The sequence below is a fragment of the Quercus suber genome, unplaced genomic scaffold (genome assembly GCF_002906115.3).
Source record: "Quercus suber isolate HL8 unplaced genomic scaffold, Cork oak 2.0 scaffold_91, whole genome shotgun sequence".
Classification (NCBI taxonomy): Eukaryota; Viridiplantae; Streptophyta; class Magnoliopsida; order Fagales; family Fagaceae; genus Quercus; species Quercus suber.
In genome coordinates this window covers 959,913-971,478 of record NW_027069556.1, presented here as the reverse complement: position 1 = coordinate 971,478, position 11,566 = coordinate 959,913, and the positions used below count along the sequence as shown (strand labels likewise).

The following is an 11,566-nucleotide window of genomic DNA, read 5'->3' as shown; positions in this document are numbered from 1 at the left end:
TTTATATAATAAATTGGCATATTGATCAAAGAAAAGATTCGATTAATAATAGTACATTTTAAGGTTATTTACATTCCAAGGGCGTAGTATTACATGACTATCTAAATCTTCCAAGAAATACGCCCTAATGCCAGCTCTTGAGGTAATACGATATGACCCTTCATAATTGGGTCCTAACTTTCCCCAAGCTTGGTTCTTCGCAGTGCCCACAACCTTTTTGAGCACCAAATCACCAGGTTCTAGAGGCCTCAGTTTTATGTTGGCATCATAGCATTGCCTGAGCTTTTGTTGGTAATGTGCTAATCGGACCATCGCATTTTCCCTCTTTTCATCAATCAGATCCAAACTCTTTTCTAGCAGCTCACTATTGCCGGTCGGACTGAACGAACTTGTTCTCAATGTTGGGAATCCAGTCTCCAAAGGTATGACAGTTTCAACCACATAGGTCATTGAAAATGGGGCCTCTCTAGTAGACCTACGAGGCGTAGTTCTATAGATCCAAAGTACGTGTGGCAGTTCTTCCACTCATTTACCCTTCGCGTCATCTAGTCTTTTCTTTATTCCATTTACTATGACTTTGTTAACAGCCTCTGCTTGACCATTTCCTTGGGGATAAGCAGGGGTGGAATATCTATTCGTGATCCCCAACTCGCCACAATAATTCCTAAATACTTTGCTATCAAACTGAAGGCCGTTGTTCGAGATGAGGGTATGGGGAATTCCAAACCGAGTAACAATATTTTTCTAGATAAATTTCTTTGCATCTACGTCCTTGATGTTGGCTAGGGGCTCAACTTCAACCCATTTGGTGAAATAGTTTATGCTGACCAGAAGTACTTCTTATTTCCTGTGGCCTTAGGGAATGGACCCACAATATCTAAACCCCATTAAGCAAATGGCTATGGGCTAGACAGTGGATTAAAGACTCCTTCTGGTTGATGTATGTTCGGCACAAACCGTTGACACTGATCACATTTCTTAACATATTCATGGGCCTCCTTCATGCAACTCTTCGAGGAGTGATTCAGCTGCTTCAGGATGCATGCACAGTAAGAATGGCCCTGAATAAGAGTGTTTGTACAATTTATGGTTCTCAGATAACCAGAACCTAGTTGCATTCCTCTGAACTTTGTCGGCTTCCAACTTCTCTTTAGGCAAAATATCATCCCTCAGGAATTTAACTATAGGATCCATCCAACTGAACTCGGCTCTGATTTGATGAATTTGAACAACCTTACTCCTTGTTCTCGTAGATTTATGCAAGTCTTCGACGACGATAACTCTAGGCAAATCCTGCGCCGAGGATGTGGCGAGCGTGGCCAAAGAATCAGCATGTGAATTTCCACTTCTGGGGATATGCAGTAAATTAAAAGATTCGAACTCTGACTGCAAGCATTTAACTCGACTTAGGTAATCCTGCATTCTTTCATCTTTCGCCTCAAATTCCCCTTGTACTTGTTCGATGACTAGCCTTGAGTCTGAGAACACTTCCACTAACTTTCCTCCTATTCTCTGAACCATAGCCATTCCCATCAGTAGAGTTTTGTATTCAGCCTCATTATTTGTGGCCGTAAAGCTTAGTCTTAGTGACTTTTTGATAACAATTCTCTCTAGAGATATTAACACTATCCCCATTCCAGATCCTTTCTAGTTCACTGCACCATCTACATATACTTCCCAGGATGAAGGGCCTTTCTGGGAGATTACGTCAACCGATTTTCCATCCATGTCCTGTGTTGGTATCAATTCTTCTAACGAGGGCTCAGAAAACTCAGCTACTAAATCTGTGAGGATCTGCCCCTTTACAGAGGTGCAAGGCATATACTTGATGTCAAAAGCCCCTAGGATAGTGCCCTATTTGGCTATTCTCCCTATGTAGTCAGCACTTCTGAGTATAGTTTTGAGTAGAAGTTGGGTAAGAACAACGACCGTATATGCTTGGAAATAATGAGGCAGCTTCCGAGTGCCGAGCACTACTGCCAAGATGGCTTTCTTTAGTGGCAAATATCGAATCTCGGCCTTATGCAATGATTTACTCATGTAGTAAACTGGCCTTTGTACACCTTGGTTCACTTGTATCAACACCAAACTCACAGCATAAGGAGCCACAGCGATATAGGCAAACAAGACTTCATCTGGCTCAGGACTGGACATGATCAGTGGTCGAGCTAAATAGTCTTTAAGTTGTTGGAAAGCCAGAGCACACTCTTCAGTCCACTCAAATCCTTTCCATTTGTTGATCAACAAGAAGAAAGGTTTACACTTATCTGCTGATCGAGAGATGAATCGGTTCAGAGCAGCTGTCATTCCTATCAGTTTATGAACTTCTTTGGGATTCCGAGGAGCTTGTAAATTGTTGATGGCCTTTATCTGATTGGGGTTAACTTCAATTCTCCTGTGAGTCACCATGTACCCCAAGAACTTGCCTAATCCGACGCCAAATGAGTACTTAGAGGCATTTAAATGCAATTTGTATCTTCTGAGAACTTCAAAAATGTTTTCAAAATCTTTCACATGCTCTGAAACAATCTTGCTCTTCACCACCATGTCATCTATGTAGATCTCAATACTCTTACCTAACTGTGGCTCAAACATCCTCGTCATCATTCTTTGGTAGGTGGACCCTGCGTTTTTCAAACCAAATGACACACTTTGTAATGGTAGTTACTAATAGGGGTGATAAAAGCAGTCTTCTCCTGATCATCCAGGGCTAATGGTATTTGATGGTAACCTTGGAAAGCATCTAGGAAACTCATCCGAGGGTGGCCGACAGTGGCATCTACTAGCTGATCAATTTTTGGCATAGGGAATGGATCTTTTGGACAAGCCTTATTCAAGTCAGTGAAATCTACGCATACTCGCCATTTCCCATTCTTCTTCTTTACCACCACAGTATTTGCTAGCCACTCAGGATAAAAAACTTCTTTGATAGCCCTAACTTGTTTGAACTTTGTTACTTCTTCTCTTACTGCATCAGCATACTCCTTGGATGGGCGCCGATGAGGCTGCTTCTTAGGGATAATCAATGGATTGACTTTCAGATAGTGACATATGAATTCTGGATCCACCTTTGGGGCTTCGTAGGCATTCCAGGCGAATACATCAAGGTTTCTTTTAAGGAACTCTATTAGCTCCTCCTTCTCCTGCAGAGGTAGCTAAGATCCAACTTGAAAGAATTTTTCTGGATTATCTCCGATAGTAACTTTTACTAAATCTTCGCACCTAGTGCCCTCAGCTGGATCTTCGGCAGGTGGTACCCGAGGCTTTAACTGCTATAAACCCCTTTCAGCATGGGCCAAGGACTCAGTTTAGGGCTGATGCCGGATGGCAGCCATTAAGCATTATCTGGCCACGGACTGATCTCCCCGGATTTCACTAACTTGTCTTTTAGATGGATACTTAACCTTCTAATGCAAGTATGGGGCCAGAAAATCAGGCAGCCTCAGCCCACTTCAAGCCAGGCCCAGAGGCCCGCGCCGAGGATGCATGAGGGGTCCGAGGATGAAAGCGCGATGTCCGGCCCCCGAGGAACATGTCCGAGGATGACCCCGTCCTCAGACATCCGAGACCTCGGAAGAACACGAGCACCACTTCACCAAAGAGGGGTCTTCTTGAATATCCGAGGAGGAGAGGGGCTAGTGCCACGCGTCGGCGAAGGAGCAAGTCTTAGGCGAGCTGTCACCTCCACATTGAATGCCCTCAACTAACGTCCTGGCCGCATTAATGAGGACAGGACTCCTGAACAGTGCTGTCTTGGGTGCTGCAACCCACTGGGGGAATGGGGATGCGGTTGATGGGACAGGCTCTCAAGTGGTGGCCTGGCTGATCAACAAACGGAGGGTTAGGATCAGTTTAGAGAGGTATATAACGTAAGGAGTCTCTCTTGAAAGAGGGAGGGAAGATCTGCATTAAGAAGTACTGTAGCAACTTGTGTCCTCTCGACCTTTGTAATCAATCTTAAAAGAAGTAATAAAAACGCCAAGCTTCGAAAGACAAGTCCGAGGAGCATCATTGTGCACCCCAATTCATGTTTAAGTTGATAAACCCACATGCAACCATGCAGGGCAGTTGCATCCCTTACTAGGGCCTAGTTCTTGAGCCCACTCTCTATAAATTCATTGAAGGGCAAGCTGGGTCTGGGCCCACTCTCTCAACTTGAAGAAGTGCCCAAATCTGGTCCCTACAATTGGCGCCGTCTGTGGGAAGAACTCGTGCGTCAGTAAGGACAACAGCAATGCATTTAATGTAGTGGTAGTAGCTTTTCCTCTAGATATTTATCTGCTCTTATCATCTCTATGCATGCATGAGGTTTATCCTATCATTGGAACCGTCAGGAAGGTCGCTCGAACCTCCTAAGTACTTGCTTAAGTGAGATTCTTTACATCTGAGGATAACACACTCCTCAGACTACTAATGCTCTTTTTGGACTATGCTCCCCGATCATTTCCAGGTATATCTCCCCCACTTGGGGTCTTTCTCAGTCGTCTATCTCTCTTCGGAAACCTCTAGTCACTAAATAGGGCCTTAGACCCAATATGTAAATTTGGGCTTTTATCCCCACAATACTCACTAAAAAAAACATTAGAATTGGGTTAAGTTTGGTTAGTTTTTTTTTTTTTTTCAACTTATTTTATTATTCATGTTATATTTTTTATTTTATTTATGCTTCACTTTACTTGATATTAACTTTTATATTTATCTATATTATTTCTATATACTTTCCGTAAAAAAAAAAAAAAAAAAAAAAAAAAAGCTAATCGGACCTTGGAGGTGAGGGAATTAAATAATTGAATTTGAGTAACAAAAATGTCCAAGACAGACAAGCCTCACCAGAATTTTTATTTGTCTCTCTCTGTCTCTATCTAATTGAAGTGAAGAAAGGCACCACAGTTGACCACACGACAACCTTCGCACTTTCCAAAATTTCAATAACTATTTCAAATCCAATGCTTCCCTCTACTACTTCTTCCTCGTCAGTGTCTGGGTTTGTGTCTGTGCTTGAGTATGAGCCTGACCCTCATCTCACACGTGCCACCTGCGCTTGCCCACATCACGGGTCTTAGCCACGTGGCTCCAAGCGTGCGAACCCACCTTCCTAATTCACTTCCCTATAATAGTAATACTCAGCTTTCCCAGTCCCATATCAAAAACAACAACAACGTAGTAAAAACCTCAGCAATCGCTATCAAAATGGAACAAGAATCCATCGATTCCGGCGAACTCCGCTCTCGTTTCCTCCAAACTTTGCTTAGCAGAAGAACCGCCCGAGGTTTAAACAAAAACCCAGAATTCTTTGACTTTGATTCATGCACCAATTATGTTTATTTTGTTCATTTTTTTTTCTTGTTTTTGTTTCAGTTCCGCTATCAGTTGAGGTTGCAAAACCTGTGGCCAACCCTTTGTTTCAGGATGATCCCCCACGTTCTAGTGAGGTTCAGATTTTTCTCTCTGTGTTTTGTTTATGTTTTTTAATTCTAACTATTCTCAATTGGGTATTCTCTGTTTTTGACTATTATATTGTTGGATGTTATTAACAAACTAGGCAATGGAGTCTTGTCCAAAGGCAAACATTACTGGGTTCAAGGATTCACTCAAGGAGGAAAACCTTTACTTAATTACTGAGGTAATGTATAATTAATTGGGACTTAAACTCATTCTTAAGCTTACCCAATTGATTTTTGGTTGTGTAAATGCGGTGCTTGTCTTTGCTAGATGAATTGTGTTACTGTTAGAGCTTCATCTTGTTTTAACAAATTCACTAAAGTTCTTCCTTAAATTGTAAAGACCCGTTTTTTTTTTTTATAATTTATAAGTAAACCCAATTTCATGCATCACAAAGATTTTTTAATTTAATTTTTATTTGTGGAAATGTGGTGCTTGTCTTTGCTAGATGCCTACATGATTGGTGTTACTGTTAGAGCTTCATCTTGTTTTAACAAATTCACTAAAGTTCTTCCATAAATTGTAAAGACCTATTTTTTAAAAATTTATAAGTAAACCCAATTTCATGCATCAAAAAGATTTTGAATTTGGGATAATTTACAGTTGACCAAATTCACAAGTTCTTCCAATATTATCTCTCTCTCTCTCTTTCTTTCTTTTTTTTTTTTTTTAAATGAATTTTTTGCTTCCTGTTGTTAACAACATTTGGAAGGGAGCTAAGGTGGACATGATTTTACAAGACTAACTGAAGAAAGTCAATATAAGGGCAATGGGTGATCAATATAAGTTTTCAACACATAACATACACATTTAATATCCCTGATTTAGGTCTATTTCTGATTTGAAATCGAACTTTTTGGTAGTTAATTGTTTATTTTTACATGTTTATCTATTTTCAGGTATTTTCTTTTTCACAATCAACTACATTACATTTATGCTTTTAGTTTTCTGCTATTACACTTATTTAAATCAAGGAATTCCATATAGAGGTCTTAGTTAATTCCTAAGGATCATTTCTAGGCAGGAGAACAGGGACGCTTGCCTTTGTTGATTTTAAGCATGAAGGATAACAATCATCAAAGAAAGCCTGCTGTTGTTTTTCTTCATAGTACAAATAAGAACAAAGAGTGGGTGAGGCCATTGCTAGAGGTAAACTACCTTAATGATATTTTCCAGGCATTAAGTCTTCATTTTTTTTTGCTTCATTGGGTTGGGAAGTTGGTGATTTGTTTTGCTTGCCTCAGGCATATGCTTCTCGGGGATATGTAGCCATTGCCATCGATTCTCGTTACCATGGTGAACGTGCCAGCAGTAAAACCACCTATCAAGATGTGTGCATTTTATACCTTAACTTTTTTTTCTTGTACACAGTTCAAATTATTTTTTCCATATGATACTTATGAATTTTGCAATTCTTTTATATGGACTATGGGCTCATAAAGAAAAGCTCTTGACTACAAAATAAGCTAGCACAATAGTCAATATTTTTTGGGACATTCTGTCATGAGTTAGAGAACTAATCTGCTGCAAGAACAAAAATCCTAGTGCCTCTTGAGCAGTAAAACAGTATTTCCTGTATAAAGTTCATCCCTAATGAGGTTAGTTTATTCGAGTGCAGGCTCTTATTTCATCATGGAAAAAAGGTGATACAATGCCATTCATATTTGATACAGTAAGTCCTCCATTCGTACTGTTGTTGGATTCGTATGGTTTATAGTCAATTCTTACCTAATAATAGGAGAGTTAATGAGTTGATGTAGTTAACAGAACGTTTTGTGTTTAGTTTTCTGATTATCTTGGTTTTTAAGAAGGGACAGTTTTGATTCTCACAGGCCTGGGACTTGAAAAGACTGGCAGATTATCTAGAGAACAGGGAGGATATAGACCCTGCTAGAATAGGAATCACTGGTGAATCACTTGGAGGTTGGTTGAACGAAATTTTAGAGGATGGCATATTAGAAGTGATGATTTGACATGCAAACTCATGTTGGCATTTTGAAAAAATGCAGGTATGCATGCATGGTTTGGTGCGTTTGCGGACACCCGCTATGCAGTGGTTGTTCCTATAATTGGGGTTCAGGTGGTCTCTCTAATTAGAAATTTAAAATTATGTCTACTGTAAGCTAATACTTTTTATTTAGTAACTAGCTTCATTTTGTGCAATTCAATTGTAGGGGTTTCGATGGGCCATAGAGAATGATAAGTGGCAAGGTCGAGTCGACAGTATAAAGCCTATTTTTGAGGGTAAGAGAAACTGAAGAATAATAAAACATATGATTGAAGTTATCTTTAACATGATTAGGTTTTGGTACTTATTTTTTATCACATTGTTTTCATTTTAATTGTAGCCTGCATTGTTTGTTCATGCACTTAATACAAAGCACAGATCTTTTTGAAGCATACCTCCACTGGGTACGTCTCTTTTGCAGTTGCCATGATATTTGTTTCTCTGATGTCCTTATTTCCTTGATGCAGAAGCACGGATTGATTTAGGAAAGAGTGAGATTGACAAAGAAGTGGTGGAGAAGGTTGGTTACATTCTGAGACTGTAAATATGTTTTATTATGTGGATATTGCTGTATAGCTTGTGGTGTTTATCAAAAAAAAGTTGCTGTATAGCTTGTGGTGTGATTGTCACTAAGCTTGAATGGGATGTTAGCCTTTTACTTCCGATATGATTTTTCTAGTATGCAACTACATTCATAAAATGGTTTTTCATACATTATTGTATGGATAATTCCAGTTGTGCTGTTTAGAATTAACATTCTGATATAGCAAGACATATCCAGCATCATTTTCTATGTTCCATTCTTCTAAAATCAAATGCAAGAGGTTTCTCTTTCACAATGTGCATCTCAAATTGAATTACATTTGATGAATTTATTTCACTGACCAGGTTTGGGATAGGATTGCTCCTGGTCTAGACTCCCACTTTGATTCACCTTACTCAATTCCAGCTCTTGAGCCACGCCCTCTGCTGATTCTCAATGGTAATATTTTATCTTTCCCTTCAACTATATGCATATAAATTTTGTATATCTTTGCGCCCTTCCACGTGTGGGAGTGCATGTGCGGGTGTTTATGTGTGCATGTGCCTGTCTGTTTGCTCACATGCATTTTTTTGCATGCACATGCACCTGAGCTTGTTTGCATGCATGCCTGTTTGGTACAATGATCTTATACCCATAATCTTTTTGAACATCTGGAAGATTCAAATATGTGCTGTATAATATATAAATATAAAATAATGCACTTGTTCCCAGATTCTAGCACATGGTTATCATCCCTTTCATTGACATGTTTGTAGATTTTCAACTGACTTTTGACTTTACTACCAAAATTTACTTGGCTACAAGACTAGTGGTCCTCTAGGCTGTTTTTCCTTCAATTGAATTATCCTTGAGGTTAACATTTTGTGTGGGTATATCTTCACAATGTGTTGAAGCATATTTTGGATTTTGAAAATTTAGGTGCGGAAGATCCACGGTGTCCACTTGCTGGTCTGAAAATTCCTGAATCAAGGGCAAGCAAGGTTTATGGAGAGGCCAATTCTTTGGATAAGTTTAAGGTTTGACTTGCAGCAGATGTTGAAAGTTCATAAAACTGCAAACAATTTTCAGATTACTTAAACTTCATGGAAACCCTTTGAAGTGGAAAAACAATTAGAATTCATTTCATGGGAAATTCCTTGTTGAATGTCCTTTGCAAAAGCACAATCAAGTGGTCTGTTTTCCTCTCTCACTCATATTTGACTAGATAAACATTAATGTGAGGATTCACCAGCAATGTGTTTTTGTCTGTGGAGTTCACAGATATGGCTGTTGCAGTGTATTTTTTTTTTTTTCTTTATGTATGTCCCCTTTTATAATTCTCTTAGTGCATTTCCTTGACATGCAGTTGATTGGACAACCTGGAATTGGCCACCAAATGACATCGCTGATGGTAAAAGAAGCTAGCGATTGGTTTGACAGGTTCTTCAAGAAATAAACTGTATTATTATAATTATTCTGTATGTGGTATCTCATTATATTTACTTTGTCCTGTCTTTGGAAATGTATTTGAAAACCATTGAGCTTTGGCTCAATTGGTTCGAGTGATGTATGCATTGTGTGTGGGGCCTGATTTTGAGTCTTGTAAATGTAGTATGGCGTTTGTACTAAAACTTAACAATATTAGTAATGAATATTTCTATGGATCTCTGCTATTTATAGCTGAATGCTAAAACTACTCTGCATTGGTGATGCTCATGTACTGCTGGAATGTTGCTTGCTATGTGCGTACTGCTGTGTCTGTTAGAAAGCTCAGTTCACCTCTTCATCTAATTATGTGCATAACTACCCAGTTTTAATTGCTTCACAAAAGTGTTCATGTATGAGGTTGATCAGTCAAGTCACTGGATGGCATTAAAGAGTAGGGAAGGTGTAGATCAGACGTAGGTTTGTGTCATTTGTGATTGAATGTGATAGTAATTTTCTTATAAATTATAGTAACTTCTACCTTCAGAAATAGAACATCGAGTTAACGAGAGAATGAGGATTGAAGGAAATACTCCAGGCTACAACAAACAACTGTATGCTGTTATGCCTTAACGCTTCAATAAAATCCATGTCCATTTCTACTAGGATAAGTCTACTAGAGACTTGTGCAAGTAGGTCTGCCTATGCATGCAAGCAGCAACAGGCTTTAAATCGATAGGCTATATTCACTAGCCAGCATGTTTGAGCTCACTCAAGGACGTATCAAAGTTCAAGCTAAGATGTCCAGCAAAAAAATAAAGATAAAAATAAAATGCCATGATATTTGTTTACTTCACTAACAAACCTAATCAAATCCTTCAAGACTCATTAGCTTTCCTAATCATTATAAATTCCTTTAAAACTCTTCGTAATCACCTATGTTGTCTCTGTTTGAAGAACCTGCCAAGCACTTAGAAATTGAAGTGTATGATGCTGATCAATAAAAAAACGCAAACTTAAGTATCATTTGGATATTACTTATTTTGTTGAAAACTAAAAAATAAAAATACTGTAGCAAAATAATTTTTAAATGTATAAATAGTGTTGTGTGACTCATTTTTAATGAAAAAGTAACGGAATAAAGAGGTTTGTAGGTTTCGTGAACAGTATACAGGACTCACTGACAAACAACTTTTAAGCTGAAATGCACTTCTCCACGCAAAAAAAAAAAAAAAAAAAAAAAAAAAAAAAACGCAGATGCAAATGTGCCTGGTTTCATCAGTACCCAAACGCCACCTTAGACTACATATTCAGCTAATATAATTTCATACTGTTAGGTCAATACTCAAATGAGCAAAACCTTCCAAAGGTACTCTCGGCTTACTCTAATAGAAAGCATTTGACACCCAAGATCCAACTTGCAATAATAACATAAAAATTACAAATGGATTCACGCCAATGCAAACCGCAATTAATTCAAGCGCGACAACAGGACTTGAGTATGTCAGGGAAAGTGATGCCTCAAAGCTTATCCTAGAGCAGGTGCATTCTGCAAGACCATGGAATTTTTTGCCAAAGTTTAGCATGGATCACACGAGTTGGTAAATGAATTAATAATATGCTCTCATAAAACTTCAACTAAGTCGATGAGTCTCTAAATATAAAACATTGATTTTGTTCTATGAGATATGTTAATGAAGATCTATAAGAATGCAACTTCTTTTTACTGGGATTAATAAAAATTCTAGTTAAGAGCAAATCAGGGGGGCATTCTGAATTCTGGAACTTCCTCCTCTAGCTGAATTTGGAGCCAATTGTGTCAGCCCAATACATAAGACCTCCGCTGTAAACCAAAGTAAAAGAAAATGCAATATAAGCTTTTTTACTACGACGGTAGTTATCCTTTTAACTTACTTTATATTTACTTGAATTTGGTGGTTCATGTAAGGTTATTTTGAAAAGATTACTTTGTTTTAATTTTTTTTATATATCGCAAAAATAAGGTAAATGGTGAGGTCATGAGTTCAAGACCAATTACATGTGTGCGAAATTATCAACTAAAACAAATTGTTAAATTTAAATTTTTATGATTAAAATATGTTACAATTTCTTTTATCTATTGCTACGAAATAGTATAAATTGAGATCCTAGGTTTTGAGTGAAAAAGT

At 38.3% G+C, this 11,566-nt stretch overlaps 1 protein-coding gene across 1 annotated transcript; it reads left to right on the top strand.

Annotated features, from left to right (window-relative positions):
* Positions 1-4,861: 4,861 nt before the first annotated feature.
* Positions 4,862-9,683, top strand: LOC112015334 (uncharacterized). The gene is made up of 13 exons (XM_024047719.2): positions 4,862-5,269; positions 5,359-5,432; positions 5,543-5,623; positions 6,463-6,591; positions 6,687-6,773; positions 7,061-7,114; positions 7,275-7,365; positions 7,452-7,522; positions 7,617-7,686; positions 7,918-7,970; positions 8,339-8,432; positions 8,913-9,010; positions 9,340-9,683. Exons 1-13 carry the CDS (start codon positions 5,005-5,007, stop codon positions 9,427-9,429), a joined length of 1,257 nt encoding a protein of 418 aa, XP_023903487.1. The 5' UTR covers positions 4,862-5,004; the 3' UTR covers positions 9,430-9,683.
* Positions 9,684-11,566: the final 1,883 nt, after the last annotated feature.

Coding starts and splice junctions, on each gene's coding strand:
- LOC112015334 (XM_024047719.2), top strand. CDS start 5,005: ATGAGCCTGACCCTCATCTCACACGTGCCACCTGCGCTTGCCCACATC. Junction 7,115..7,274: donor TGCCATTCATATTTGATACA/GTAAGTCCTCCA, acceptor TGATTCTCACAG/GCCTGGGACTTGAAAAGACT. Junction 7,523..7,616: donor TTCCTATAATTGGGGTTCAG/GTGGTCTCTCTA, acceptor ATTCAATTGTAG/GGGTTTCGATGGGCCATAGA.